At 38.9% G+C, this 16352-nt stretch overlaps 1 protein-coding gene across 1 annotated transcript in view; it reads left to right on the top strand.

Moving 5' to 3' along the window:
* LOC141903346 (uncharacterized) overlaps window positions 1–16036 on the top strand; it is a 45438-nt gene extending 29402 nt beyond the window's left edge. The window contains exons 20-32 of the mRNA XM_074791449.1: window positions 844–893; window positions 3022–3176; window positions 3523–3578; window positions 6689–10850; window positions 11317–11447; window positions 11572–11657; window positions 11740–11877; window positions 11960–12074; window positions 12150–12260; window positions 12354–12552; window positions 13285–13981; window positions 14339–14505; window positions 14937–16036. Coding sequence (XP_074647550.1) covers window positions 844–893; window positions 3022–3176; window positions 3523–3578; window positions 6689–10850; window positions 11317–11447; window positions 11572–11657; window positions 11740–11877; window positions 11960–12074; window positions 12150–12260; window positions 12354–12552; window positions 13285–13981; window positions 14339–14505; window positions 14937–14944 — 6075 coding nt within the window. The 3' untranslated portion in view covers window positions 14945–16036. The remainder of the gene's footprint in view (window positions 1–843; window positions 894–3021; window positions 3177–3522; window positions 3579–6688; window positions 10851–11316; window positions 11448–11571; window positions 11658–11739; window positions 11878–11959; window positions 12075–12149; window positions 12261–12353; window positions 12553–13284; window positions 13982–14338; window positions 14506–14936) is intronic.
* The last annotated feature ends 316 nt before the right edge of the window (window positions 16037–16352 follow it).

Genomic DNA, 16352 nt, shown 5'->3' with positions numbered 1-16352 from the left:
ACAGTGACTTATCACTTAGGATGGTTGTGTGTTCTACTCGCGGCTATTGATTCGTTTTACTATTGCTATTCAATTAATATTTACATGTTGAGGTGGTTCATATTCCATACATGTACATAGTGAGAGCCCCTAGTACTGAAACTACAACATCTGCTACATATGATCTCGAATATTTTCAAAAGCCAATTAAATTCGTTTGTGATGTTTTTGATATCATGTTAACGATGAAATCATTCTGAATATCGAATTCTGCTATATTACAATCTTTCGTTTGAAATTAGTCTCTAGAATGTTCAGTGAAAATCTAGGTATTGTCCTGAGTCTGAAATGAAAATTCTAAACTGTTGAAAATTTCAAATTCTATTGAATGTTCGTTTATGATAATTGCGATAGTATTGTGACTGCCTGAATAAATTGGCGATGAATTTTCACGATGATTCAGGTACCAATAAGACCAAAGAGCAAAACGTATTAGTAGATATTAGAACAGGCGCGTCTGCTGTGTGCATTCCTTCAATTGAAAAGCTGTGGATTGTTTTGATGCATCAGTGATGGATTATCCATTCTTCAATTGAGGTTATATATCATTGTGAGATATGAATCTGTATGAAAATACCTATATGTGGAATGAAATATATTCTGATTAGGCTTACGAAAACTGTTTACTGTCAAAAAAACTAATCTACAAACTTTTATGTAAAGGGGAATATTTCATATGAACAGCTGGTTGAAATGATTTGAGTATTTGGATTCTGTATATGAACATTCAAAAGGTTGAAAGCTTATTTCGCCGGGCATGGACGTTCAATAGATATCTCGACTATCTTTTTTGTTGTTTTTCAGGGTAACTTACATAATCCACCAGTTGGGAAACCAGGAGATCACAGCCAATAGTAAGTATTCATTACCATAGATTTGAGGTAAACTTAGGTTGAATGCCTGTGTAGTGCCGCATCAAGTGTTCTTATTCGAGTTCTTTGGTCTAATTAGGGCAATCCATCTGCAGTCGGTCTTTTAAAAATTTTATCGATTGATCTGGAATTGAGCCAAGGATATCTATCATCTGAACAGTGAACGACAATTTATTTTCTTACCTGTGAATATTTCATACCAAAGCGGCGTTAATCAAGGGTCTATTTTGAGATACCATGAAACTGGGAAGATACAAATTAGCTGCAGTCTGAAAATTGTACTTATGTCTCTTAGCTCAGATGAAGTTAAAGATTATCACAGTTAAGTGTAGTAGCTGGGAAGTGTAATGATGTTTCACTTCCCTGAGTGTGGTATTCATATCAATTAGGGCTCTTTATTCCTGTGAAGCTCATGTCTGAATCTATGTACCGTTGTAGGTTTATGTAAATATGTAGGTATGTTGTATGATTGATTTTTAATCGATGGAGCACTCGGCAAACAATTCACCTGTGACGGTTTCCTGCGTTGACTGTTACGGAAGCCATTTGTCTATAAAGAGCTGCGTAAACACGTATTGGAAGATAATTATAGACCACAAATCGTTGTATAATAAGCTGCTTGATGATCATTTAGTTTTATGAAGTTGACGAGACGAACTCGCCGCTGCCGGAATATTACTTAACGTAGGCCAACAATCGCGCAGTGAGGATTGAATGAATATTATATTGGATTTAATGTTGCGTATATCTGATCGATATTGATGACATTAGATATAGCTATAGCGCGCTATAGGCGAGCAGTACGCAATATCGGCTTACTCTAAACTAGTGTTGTTATCAATTTTATCATGTAGGCCTCTATTTTCGCCGAATTCAAAAGCGTTGAATTTTAGGGCGGCTTTTTAAAAAGCGATTTGTACCGATTGAATATTCGTTATATCAATTCGTATATGTGACATGCAAGAAAGTTCAAACAGATCCGAATCGTTGAATTCAAGGAATAAGAAATTGATCAACACGTCAAAACAAGCGCACTATTGCGTTAACTATGAAGCAAATGTGGACTATATAAAACAATTGGTTGCGCGGTAAGTGTTTCACCGCATTGGCAACATTTATTTTCACAGTCCCTCGTATGATTGAGAGGTATTTGAGTACCATTCAACAGGTACTTTAATCTACGATTTGCTATTGAGTAGAATTGAAAAAATTTATTGATTGAATTTGTGAAAACAATTTTTTTCTATCCTGCCGATGAAAGTGTAGTTCAAAAATATGTTGATTGCTGATTACTACATTTGAAATATCTCTGATTTTATCAGACCCTAGAGTCAAACTCTGGAACTGGGTCCTGCGCTATGTATTGCTGTAGCCTATATTGTAGTATTGTAAAACTGCCTGTTGCTATTATTGCATATGTACTGATGTTCTTGTACTGTTTTTTCTATGCAAAAGAAAAATCAATTGACGACTGATAGGATTATTCTAGTAGAGGATATAATAGGTATATAGCCGAGAAATCAATTAGTTCTGACACATCTATAAACATTTGTAATAAGATGATTGATGATGTATGGATTACCGTACTACTAATATCTACAAGTATGGGTGAAGCATAGCATTTGCTGCCAAAGGTTTTCAAGGAAATACTGATTGAGATACTGATCACTGTTTTCTACAGGGTTCGGGTTGGACCTGAAAATTATGGCAAAAGCAACGGAAATTAGTTATTATTATTTCGAGGCTTTGAAAAGTTATGAAATTTTACATTTCGTGTCTGAAGCAATGAAAAAGCTGTGAAACTTTTAGAAATGTGGTCTCGATAGTTATTTCTTGTGGTTTTTATATTGTAGGCCTTGTAGTTATTTCCATAAAGTTTTAATTCTGTGAGAGTCTTAAGCTTATACTTCATTCGGTAGCTATGTAAATATATATGCAAATATTTGGCCCTTGAAAGGGTGTGGAAAAGGTATAGAAACCATGTTTTTAGAAATAATTAACACTGTTCATAGATCATCACATTATGTAAATAATATGTATGTACTAACTGTGATAAACAGTAATGTGTGATAAAGCATTAATGTGTGATTTGTTTTTGAATTACTTGTAGTATATTAGACGATCGTAAAGTACCGAGTGGTCGACTTTCAGCTAACAACTCGAGGTCCGTTTCTCCTACGCAGCAACATGACTGGTACGTCCAGGTACAGAGGGGCGGCGATATCCCGCTATCCGGCTTTCGAAAACCGGCACCGGAACGAAGAGGTAAATTTATGTCTTATATATATTTCTTTTCGATCCATACTTATACAGCTCATTGAGATTCTAACTACCTGATTCCAAATTTGAATTGCCAACCATACGACTGTACGACTAGTAGTCTGGTCAGATCATCCTACCTGACTAGGTAATGGTATCATTTACTTCTGGCATCTGTCATATCTGTGATGACTCGAGAGATATGGTGAATTTTACAGTTTTCAAAGGAACTTTCTAACTACTCAATGGTATAATGGGTCTCAATGAGTTTGTACATTGATTGTTACACCCTTAACTTTATGATTAACTAGTTAATTACTCATGTGATTTGGTTGGATTTGTTTGCCATTAGTTTTGGGTCAATTAGCATTAACTGATTTAACTAATTACATCATTGTCAAACTGTCAGTATATGTAGAATGTAGATAGTATATACTTCTTCTAAACATTTAGCAAGCGTTTATATATACTAACATTATATCTCCCTGTAATATCACCTTTGTATATTTTTGCGATGCATCTTTGAAGGCATGACAGTTTTTTCTGATGAGGTTTTTCATTGAATCATCAAATTCCTGCTGAAATCTGGCTGATAACACCAGTTGGCAGTCGTATTATATGGTCAATTCACTGACCCAAATATCAATATTTGCTCATTTGAATTCAAGATATTTAGATACAATATTTCTGATAATTTCTAAATACTGAAATATCTTAGGAACTGGCATAAAGCCAAGATATGCATGCATTAACTATAAATGTAGTTGATTTCGTAATTTAAATAATAAGTAATCTCAATAATTTATAGATTTTTTATAAAGCATGTCTGTCATATCATTCTCTTCGATTCATGACATTTATGTTATATTTTTCTCCAAAATACTAACTTCATATACCAATGTAGTACGTACTAACTCAAAACCTTTCCCCTCTGTAACCAAATACTTATATCTCCGTACGTATCATGACATCAACTTTAAAGTATAAATTGTTTATGTGTTAAATGTGCAATCGAGTCTCCGATGCAGTAGATGAATAATTGAAATATGAACCGGTAATTAACTACTTAAAACATGTGTGCTATGATTTATACCTAACGTTGTCATATATTGTGGGTATATTTGATATCGTACCGAGCTCCCGTATTCCCACATGTATTTTACCACAGCTGCTGACTCATAAGTCGTCAAATTTCATTTCTATTACTTCATAAGATTCATCGAATCAAGTTTCATTCGAATTTTGCGGCGATCATTAGAAAACAAACGCATTAAAATTTGATTGATTCGTCCGCGTACTGCAAAAACTGGGTCATGATCGGAATTATTCATGATTACTAGTTATAATTCCTTATCGAAGGTTGATTTCTTCTTCAACTGATATCGACACCATACGACGACAGGTCGATATTAATGTATTGTATCTGTGTTAGACTCGGTAATACACGTCCTACCGACTGATGAAATATGCCCCGAACGTCGCAGCACGAACCAACGAAGGAAATTTAAAGTTGTTCTCCATTACGGTTACTAAGCCGCCTCTTGGCAACGGAAAGTTATATTACCTGGCCATCGTTGTTGCTGATTGAATACCTGCACAAGCGGATAGCGAGCGACGAGTGAAAACCATCGTCGATGACTGTTTATTCGAATCTATCGGCTAATTTCATAGTGATTTGCAGGGATAACTGAAAACTGGTTTTTAAGCGAGAATTATTGAATTTCTATCTATCGGTGTTGAACATATGCTGCTGGAGGTGACTATACAGTTAGAGGAGGGCGTATAATTAACATGTGTCTCCTCACACTGGGCGTCAGTTAGCATTGCCGTCGTTCTATTGAGACATCATCATCGTTATAACCACCACACACAGTGTGCATACTCGCGTGCTAGCTCTCTATAGCACTAACGACACTAACTGAAGGAGACAGGCGGCAGAAGCTGTGGACACAGAGAACACAGTGTCGTAGCGACAGTGGCTGTAGTGACATGTTTGTGACAGATACTCTCACTGAAACTGGACTATCATAAGGATTATATATTCACAGTGTGTTTCAGTTGCATTTTGCTCGAGATTTCATCCGTATCGCGTCGCGTTCAAATCCACATTTTACAATATTTTCAAAATGAAACCTATTTTCTGGTATTATTTCTAAGGTAGTCTTTAAGGTAGTTGTAATCGAGGTCTTTTTTAGTGTCTCAATCGGTGGGTTTTTTCTTGTCTGTTTTTCGCCGAGCACGTTCGTGTATTTGTAATGTGTGTAAACTGTGTATTCTATTGATTTCGCATTCATCATATTATTCCTAGTATCTCATATCTGCTGCGTACACCATATGGAGGGGATATTTGAGAATTTGAACACTCATCGTCCTGGGGGCCCCTCTGCCATTGTCATATGGTTTCCCATCGTGTTTTCTCTAGTCATCGAGGAGTTTTTATCTATAATTGTTCTGATTACGATATTGACTCATTTCAACTGTACAATCGATATCTAGTTTTAGGCTTATACAATTTTTGCATTGATTCAATCAAACTTTATCATAATACTCGCAATATTTGGATTAGCAACTTGTTCGCATTGATTTAAGATTGAGTTTTTGAGGTATGATATAATTTCATCCAAAATTGGATGTCTCGATAGAGTGAGTTAAAAAAAAAAGATTTATCTTAGGCATCCAAATATATAACTTGGGTCTCTGACGAATAAAAGGCATCAGCTTTATTACAAAATGTATTGGCCGTATTTGATACAACTGTGTCAGCTATGATACTACTGTATCAGCCATAATGCCGTTAGTAATTGAGAATCTGATTGCAGAATTTAGGTATATTTAAATATTGATAGGCGTTTCCTTGTCTGAGAAATATATTCTGGTGTTCACAGAGTCACACTTGTCGAACAATACAATCAAATGTATACACAGATATTGATGACTAAACTCTGCTTCCAGAACGTGCTATAAATATTTAATTTCTTCATATAATTCACCGGTTGAAAGATTTGAATAATTTCCAGGCGACTGTCAGTAATTTGTGCTCGTTGCTTTTCGTCTATATGAAATCCAATATCAGAAACAATATGAGAGACGAAGCAAACAAAGTGTACGTCCTCAAACATTATTGAAATTGGTTATCCATTGATAGGATCTGCTTGCCTATCCCTTATCTGATGTGAAGTAGTCAATTCCCTTCCTACTTGCCCTTCATCTATTTTTGGATATTGCTCTTTACGTCTCTTTTCATGGGAACTTACGTCATTATTCTGTCGAGGATATTGTTTATAGCAGGACTATTTCTTGGACTCGTCATCTTTCCATCATTTCTATGAGTCACTCGTTCATAATTTGCTCAGGAGAAAAATGTCATGCCTTCAATAGTGTGTTTGTACCGGTATATATATGGTATATGGGGCCCTGGGAGGTATTTTTGTTTGAGCTAACTTTGTTGTTTATTTTCTTTTTCCAGTTGGTGAATTTATGAGGCTCGATCCCATTTTATCTGTTTTAACATTCCCGAGATTCCTCGGCTAATATCCCGCATTTGGCCTAATGATAAATTCTATGATTTTGAACGCAAATCTCGTGATCTCGTGGTTTGTGCGTCGTTAAGCGATAGAGCGAAAATCTCGAACAAAATGCAACAACCGTTTTCTCCTAGATTCGATCGGAAAACTCTGAACGAATTCGAAGCGTCTAAACGCGACCAGCCTCAACGCGGTATCTCCGCTCGACTGAACCAATTCAAAGAAAAACGCGAAAAACACAAAAAACCTCGACGTCGCGGAGAATTCGGATTTAAAAACCGCGAAAAACCGAAAGATCGAGTTCTCGATCGCGTGTTACAATACGAATCGGGAGATAGTCGCGATACGTCTCGCTGCACGTCCACTGAAAACCTTTCTATTCGCTGGTTTTCGAACGACAGCCTCTCGGAATCGGTTTATAGTAAATCGATGGAAAGTTTGATTCGACGTGACGACATCGACGAGAATAATCGGTCGCCCGCGTTACGTCATAATTCGAACGTGAGCAGCAGTCTCGAGGAAGAGTTCACTCGTCCCGAGGTTCGAGCTCTTTTACGTAAATACAACCCCGACTCTTACGAAGATCGCTTTCGACAACTGGCAATTTTCAATAACGATCAAAACGAAGATCGCGCCGAGGATTATCCTGAGGATTATCCCGATACGGATTTCGTAGATTATCAAAGAGAGGATTATCGTAATCGCGTCGAAGAACACTATAAACGGTTAACTTCTCAGGAGGATCAGCCGCTAGATGATAGCGATGTAATAACAGAAATACATCGGACTTATCACCCGGGAATCGATAACGACGTTTGGAAAGCCGTCGACCACGAGCGACGTCTTTCATTCGATAAAACTAACTCGAGTGAAACGCTAGATCTGTCGGGAAAAATATCAGTCCCGATTCATAGAAATCGCGATCAGAAACATTCGCCCGTATTACGTCGCGGGGGGGAATACAGTCGCTGTAAAAGCGTCGAAGATTTATCGAATAAAACGCGGAATAATTTGAATGCGTCGACGTCGGATTTGCATAAAAAACATCGGGAAAATCATCGAAGTTCACATGTTACGGATAATAATAGAATGCGTGATTTAACGGACGAAAACAAGCGTGACGCGATGAAGGCAACATCTGTTTCAAATCATCATCGTATGACAAAACCTCCTATATCCATTCATAGTAGAATTAACAATGGTAACGGAAGCACATCTGAAATCATCGGTTCCTCGGTTACAGGTCCGAATGTTAGTATAGATTCAATAGACGACGTTCGTAAAACTGATTCCAACAATCGCGTTCAAAATCTAAACTGGAGCGACGACTCGTTGGAGAGATCGACGGTTTTACGCGATCGCAATCGACGAGAGTTGAATTCGAGCGATGATTCGTTGGAACGTTCGTCGTCGTCGTCGTGGAATCCGAACGTGCTCGGCGTTGACTTGTATCAGTCGCGTGTGAATATGGTAAAACGCGGTGCGGCGTCGACGACGAGCGAATGCAGCGAACGATCGACGATGTCTCGTCTCGATCCGCAAACCTATCAGTCGTACGCGGCCGGTATCGTGCAGTCGACACGCAAATCAACGCATTTCACTAAGATGCAAAAACGTTTCGGAAATCTGGAACGCATTTCGCAGATCGAAAAGGATTTGCAGCAGAAACCGACGACTAACCGTCGAACGGCGACCAGTTTACCGAGAACTTTAAAATCGATTAAAATGATCAAAGCGAATCGAGACTGCGAAAAGATGGCTCTGAAACCAGAAGAGGAAGAGCTGTGTAGTTTATACGACGATCTAGACGGCGCTCAGAAGCGAAACGAGTTCTTGTATCGAACGACGAAAGCGGGAACCGAATGGGAACCGAGACTCGATCGCTCGTTGATGAAACGTTCCAAGTCGGTCGGCGATATTAAAAAAGTCTACGACGAAGGCGGCGTCGCGAACGAAAATACCCGCGTCGTTAAACCGGATTACCAGGTTAAACCGGGGTTCAAACGCGATCTGTCGTTCGTGAAATTACGCGAGAAATATAAACAGCTCGACGATGAAACTCAACGCGACCAGAGTTTCCTCGATTTCGTCGAAGCGCAGAAGAAACTCGCCGCTGCCGAAGACGCCTCGTCCGCAAAGTCCGGTTCTTATATACAGATTATGGAAAATGCGGCTAATTCGGCGAAGATTCGACCGTTGTATCGAGCCGGTGAGGACGAGAAAGTAAATCCGTACGAAGTGTACGTTACTAATCTTAAAAAGTCTAAATCCGAGCCGGATATGGATAATAATCTGCACGTACGTTCCGTATCGGCTCCGTATAAACCGAAAGAAGTCGTCGAGAAAGATCGTCCTCAGTTAGATTTATCGAACTCGTACCGAGCTTCGGATTTCAGTTCGGAGAACCCTTCCGTCGAGGAGGCAAAGAAATTCTGGCAAAATGAACGCGATACGCCGCCTGTCAGAGTGGTCGCTCCGGTTCTGAAATCCGACGAAAATGCCAAATCTACTTATCAACTTCAACGTGAACCCATCACGTCTCCAGCGTGGAAACGCGCTGATACACGCCCGCAACCTGTCCGCGTCACCAGTACTATTGTACTAGAACGTTCTGGAAATCTGTCCAATATGCCATCGGCGTCGAAAGTGCCTGAATATCGCGATCGTCCAGACGGACATTCTAGTCCTATTCCGCCCCCATTACGTACGAGTAGTCCATTTATCGATGATGCTAGTCACCCGCCTCCCTTGCCTCTTTCATCACCTCCGTCCATTGATATTCATCGACTAAATGATAGAGAAAGCATTCCAGCTAAGAAATTAGGTGTAGTCAAGCAGCCTGAACGCGTAAAGCAGCCGATTGTATCGAATCCTCATGGAAGAATTAGTCCTATCATTTCATCAGGTAGCAGTACACCTCCAGCTCTGTTTCAGATGGTTCTCGGTAGAAAATGGGAACCGACGAGCGATAATTCCGGTGAACAACAACCGGCCATGATGCAACGCGACGAGCATCGAATTCAGCCTTCTAAAGAAATACCTCGTAAATATTCTCCCGTGTACGCGATGCCTTGGGATCGATATAAACGGTCGGATAACGATTTGAATCCGTCAAATAATAACGAACAAAACATTCAACAGACCGATTCGACGTCGATATCAGATCGTAAATCTCCGATATATTCGAAACCATCGAAAACAGTCGGATCACCGGCGGTGCCACCTAGAAAGTTCTCAAACGATCTCAACAACAAATCGACCCCCAGTTTCGAAGTGAAAGATTTGCGAAAACTCGCCGATAATAATGATTTCGCTCAGACTAAGTTTTCATTGGCTAGAGGATATCAGAAAGCTGCCAACCTAGAACCGTACCAACCTTCATCGCGGGATCAGAATAATACAGAGATGAATCCGACTGAACTAAGAACGAGTTCCTCATTCGGGAGCAATGATACTTTCATTTTCAAAGATGAGGTTCCTAGTAATAATAATAATTTTCTGGACAGAGCCATTTCCGAGGATAATCTAACGAATGACGCACAACCGCAGTCACCGACGAATATCTGGAAAACGAAATCCGAGCCAAACATCGCGTGGAATGGAAACGACAAAAATGGTCCGGAAAATACAGAAGATGAAAATGATTCTTCCGAATGGCCGGTGAATACTGTGTCTCAACTAAAAGCCAGATTCGAACACGGAAAACGTAACGATCAACTTCAACAATACGATCTCAGAAACGCGAAATCGTCACCGGCGATCGTGCGTAGCGCCGAACTACGCCGGATTAAAAGCGTTTACGAGAACGGTTTGGATAATTTCAACGAGAGCAGCAGCGCGTCGTCCAACCCCTCATTATCCATGCCTCGTACTGTATCCGGTGACTTGGCAGAAATCCGTAAACGCTTCGAAAACGCGGATAGTTTCGCTTCTCGTCCTAGTAACGGTTTTAAGACATCGGCGAGCGTCGGTAGTTTACCGGTTTACCGAGATGACGGTAGCGACCGAGTTGAGGTGCACGCTCCGGTGCAAGCTCGCGTTAAAGCTTACCGCGGTGATCATTCGAATGATTCACCTCATTATGCCTATCCTACGCATAGCGACAATGCTTATGAGTATGATCATCCTGACAACTGTGAATCTTATAATCAAACAGGTTACTAACTTTCTATTATTAATATCATTCATTGTGTCATCATCAACCATTCTAACATTCTAGCATTCTGGGCCCGATTCCACAGTCGAGACTAGAGTCTAAAAGTGGGCTTAAATCTTGAGACTGGTCTTAGGTTACTAGATTGGCTATAGAACCATGTTGGTCTTAGACTGGTCTTAAGGTAAAGCTATGACTATGGAACTGGCTTCAGTTTTAAGATTCAACTCTTTGCAGTGTATGTTCTAACAAGTGGTTGTATATATAAACCTATTACTTATTAATTGAAATGCAGCCAGAAGCTTTTCAAACGCATTCATTCTCAGTTTAATGTCTCTGTTGCCTAGAGACTGGCTGCAATGATTAATTCGTATTGCGCGTGGACCTCGCTGAAAGTTAGTCAAGATTTAATCACAACACAGAATTTTGTAGGTATTATTTGGTAATTTATTTACGTTCTTCATTACAGCCCAGTCAACCCCTCCAATACGCAAACACCACTTATCTACGTCGGACATCCCGTCGGAAGTCCGCAGTCCGACTTCTACTATTGACCGGCGCAGACGGGATGAAGAGGATGCCAGACGTCGTGAAATTCTGGTAAAATAAACCGCTAAAATCGGATCTTAAGTTACAAGATGCACCATGAAAAATGACTAGAAGAACAATTTTCTCACAAAATATTGTTGAATAAATTGTTCATATTACGTTAATTTACTCGCAGCGACAAATTACTGAAGCTGAAAAACAAAAGAAGGCTGAAGAGGAAGCTCTGAAAAATGAAGCAAGAAGACATTCTGACTATTTCATGTAAGTTGATTTGTAAATAGATGTGCAAGATCCACTTGTTGTTGAATGAGTTTGATTAAGCACGATTCATTTTGATAATTAGGCCGAAACAGAAGTCACCGGTGCCTCTAGATCGGTTTGATGATCAGATGATAGCGCCACCTACATTCGATAAGAGACGGATGCCCGAGGTTCGGGGTAAAGGAAAAGCGATGTACACTTTTAAGGCACATGGTCCGAAGTAAGTAACCAGTATCACTTCAGACAGTTACATAGATTTACCCCTGAAATACGTATTGTGATCCCTACCATTTTCACTATAGGGAGCTGTCATTTCGAAGGGATGATGTCATCTATTTATTGCGGCAAGTCGATAAGAATTGGTGGGAGGCAGAACGCCATGGTCGCCGTGGCATTGTACCTATAAACTACATCGAGGTAATTATATTGATAAAAGATAAAAATGTGATTCTTTTAAAATCTTATTAAAATGCTTTCTTGCTCTCTAATTAGATCGTTCGGTCACTGGATGAAGCCCGCGAGTCTGCATTCAGGGCAGAAGGACAAGCTAAATTGAAATACAAGTTCACTAAACAAAATGCAATGGAGCTCTCTGCTCAGAAGGTACCGATTCTGCTGTACAAATCTTCGTGGGTTTTGGTTAAAACGAGTAACTTGAAACAGGAATTCAGGAATGGTTTTTCTAAATGTATTCAGGGGGATATAGTAACATTGCTACGTCGTGTTGATGATAACTGGTACGAGGCTCGACGCGATGGACAGACTGGTATAATCCCGGCCACATATCTGGAAGTATTACGCGATCCTGATATGCCTCTATTGACACCAGCACCATCTATTGCTCCTTCATACGCTTCATCGATTGCGCCTTCAACTGCTACGACTCCAGGTCCAGGTGAGCACGTTATTTTATGACGTCAATTTGAAGACTTCTGTTGCAAAGTTTGTTTGATATCAGATGGGAAATATTCTTATTTGATTGAAATATGCTTAGAATTAGAGAATGAATATGATACAAATACATGTATATACACTGAGTAGCGTACATGCAATTAATTTAGACGTATGCTTTATATCATGCTGTATAAGTTTCTAGCTGTGAAATTGTAAAAATACACATTGATTTACTGATAAATCTATATGATTTATTGATTTGATTTGGATTGATCAGGCGTCGCTATTCAGTGGCACTCGGCATTGCAGTAACTCGCGTTGAATGATTTCCCCTGAGCTTTTGTATAAACAACTTAATTGCATTACGGTATTTTGAAAGGTCTCAATGACATAGTTTCCCAATCAGCAAGAATGCTAATCAATCTCCATTATGAATTTTCATGCCGATTGGTTTTTTTGAAAAGGGAAATAATTTCTGCCGATACTCTCTGACATTTAGTTGCTTGCCTGATGATTATTGAACCGTAGGGAATAGAGCTCAGGTGAACGAACATTGAAACTTTCATTTATGTCTGGTTTAATGATTCACGGCAAAAACATGCATTGAAATAGAATGGAAATGTTTTGAAATTCATGAATACTAGCGAATAATGTTTACTGGGAATCCCAGAAGACTTGTTCAATCTGTCGACTCAAACCGTGGCATAATTTTTTTCATCTTTATTTTCTTTAGGTACCCCGCTTCGTCCTTTATCACCATCATGGCCTGATGATCCGCGAGGTTCGCCTAATTTTAATTCGCTGCCGAATCACTTCATGTTTCCCGAGCCAATCAGTCCTGCCAAATACCACGGCGACAGCCACAGTCCGCGAGCGACAGATCGGAGTCCGACGCGACCGAGCGGTTACTATAACCAGGAACAACGCAGTCCGTCACGAACTTACAACAAATATAACTCTCTGCCGCATAGTGCTAGTCATAATAAGGATTATAGCCCGCATCACGTACCACAGCAACAAGAAACAAATCCGTACCATCGGCAATCTAGTAATAAAAGTGATTATAGTTCAGAACAAGGGACCATCTCACGTATTGACCAGTATTCTCCCCAACATCATCCGTATAACAACTATTCTAGTTTGAAAAGACATGACAAAATGAATTATCCAGCAGGCATGGATCGACGAGCGAACGATAACGGGACGATTGAACGCGAACGATCGCGTTCGGAAATGAATGGAGTCGTAGCCTCCACCGCACCTCGAGGCGGTAGTCGACATGCGTCGTCGTCGCCACGCACAATGGGACACGAGAAATGGTTCGATGAGGCTTCGTATCGACGTCGTGAACAGAGACAAGAACCGGAACGATTTTACGAACAAAAAGTAGCTCCACCTCCGCAGCCAACTCGGGAAAAACCGATTGAATTGTAAGTAATTAATCCTTTTAATTCTCTAAATGATGCTCGAGTGCCAGGGCGGATCCAGAAGAGACTTGTAAGACTAAGTCAAATCAAAGTGCCTTTTCTATTTTGTCTGCAAAGATAATTGGTGCATTTCAGTGCAGTATTTAGTGCAATATTGCCTTAGTGGACATCAAAGTGCCCTTTTGGGATGTGACATGTTCTTCAAAACTGGCCTCTATATCCACCTCTGAATCCACCCCTGGGGTTAGGCTTCAAGTCTAGGGCCAGATCCTCAGTTCTAAATCTAATTCTACTGTATATACATATTTAGGAAACATCGATATTAAAACTTGAAATATTTATTGAACTTTTGTTATTCAGGTACAAAGCCAAGTATAAATATAAACCACGTAATGACGATGAAATGGAACTAAGAGAAGGAGATCATATACACATTATAGAGAAATGCGACGATGGTTGGTTCGTTGGTTCTAACAGCAGGACCGGTCATGTTGGAACGTTCCCAGGAAATTATGTCGAAAGATTACGTAAGTTTAATCAACAGCGGAAAAATAATTCCTGATGAAATCAGAAAACCTTCTGTCTACCTTCTTCAGGGTTAACACTGGCCTGGAAAATTCGGGTATCAGAAAAATCTAGAAAAAAATCAGGGAATTTGAGAAATTTTACCAAAAAGCTGGAAAACTCAGGGAATTTGGTTTATGCTATTGACCACGTGTTTCTTTATCAACGTGATTCAATGGAAAAATGAAGGAATCGTAACATTTCCTAGATTTCTCTGATTCACTCCCAGAATTTTGTATAATAACATGGAAAAATTAGGAGAAAACTCTAGTATTTATAAATGGGCTGACAATGACCTCTCTCTCCTTTGAAATAGATTCTGTTTATTCTGTTTATTCGGGTTATGTTTGTTATTTTTTCTCTGATGCAGAAATGCTTTTAATTTATTTTCCAGGTGATTGAACATGAAACAGGTCGACTGAGGAACGCTTATTGAATTGTTAACTAGTTGGTGCAACAAAAGACATATGTATATAATGCTATCGAAGCTGCCATTATACCAACGCCAATGTTTGAGTCGACATGAATTTGTGCTATTGATCAAACCAACTGTAATGTTTTATGTTATACTGATACTGCTGTGCCATCTATATGGCCAGAAGTAGGTTATGTCCTAAAGATAAAGTTTACGAAAGAATTTTGTTACTATTGGCCATGCAGTTTCCTTCTATTAGGAAGTAATCTTACCTTCTGGTAAGTTATTAATAGTAATTAGAGTGATAAATGCATGTATAACCAATAAACAAAGGGAAAATTACTAGCTGCCGATTTTGGATTTAGGACTTAAGCGAAGTATGCGAGTTAGATTGACTTAGAAATATGCTAAAACATATTACAGAGTGATAGAAATGAGCAAAAATAGTGAGTACGGGTTTATAAACAAGATATGTTATGTATTTTTTCGATAGTGCGGCTTATGCATCACATGTACCCGAAGTGCATGTACCCGGTATATGTACAAGTACATATACTTCATTCGTTAACCGCATGTATGTAAGTAATATGATTACATATGTAAATTGTTTCTGCTTAATTTATTTTAAGATGAATTTCGTGTTTTCTTGTATCAATTCAAAGAAATGACGGCAAACAATGATGTCTTATTTTATTTCAATGATGATTGTTTTTAGTTGCGTGATGATTTATTGGATAACTGTCAATGAAGGGCAGTGGTGTCTGAGTTACCAGTGAAAATGAAGAGCAAATGGAGTTATTCTTTTAGAATACTTATGCTGGAAGGCCAACATCACTGTGGCTATTAATTCTAATAAAGTTCCATTTGTTTGGTTAAAGAAGAAATGATTTTGTACATGACAATCAGTACACCTGTATTATATTTTGTAAAAATTACTGTAATGTCTATCTATCTATCTGATGCAAATGAAAGGTTCAGAAACATCTCCTAGTCGCCTCCCATCACAACTATAGAAACACTCTGAAACTATGTTAACTGATGTTGTTCACTGAGAATGTGGAAATATTGATCAGTGTATTTTCTGTGTTGAAAAAAAACCGTAAAAAACTTTTTCCATTTGAATAACCGGGTCTAAAGCAATTTGTTAATCATCCTGTTGACTGCTTGAATTCAATTTTCTGCTGTGATATGACTGATGCAATAGAACGTTTTTGAATCGTATAAGAATTGTCATTTCTCATAAAAGTGAAATACGGAATCCTGTTCATTCTACTGCACTGTATGACCTGTTTTGTTACTAGCAGCGAGTTGACTATTATATTAATATATGAATGAAAAAATTCGTTTTTAGAGTTTCTAAATTATTGTTCTTGAATGTGTATATGTAACTGAACA

Source organism: Tubulanus polymorphus, chromosome 4 (genome assembly GCF_964204645.1).
Source record: "Tubulanus polymorphus chromosome 4, tnTubPoly1.2, whole genome shotgun sequence".
Lineage (NCBI taxonomy): Eukaryota > Metazoa > Nemertea > Palaeonemertea > Tubulaniformes > Tubulanidae > Tubulanus > Tubulanus polymorphus.
Note: the sequence above shows the minus strand (reverse complement) of the source record. Positions and strands in the feature narration are given on the sequence as shown.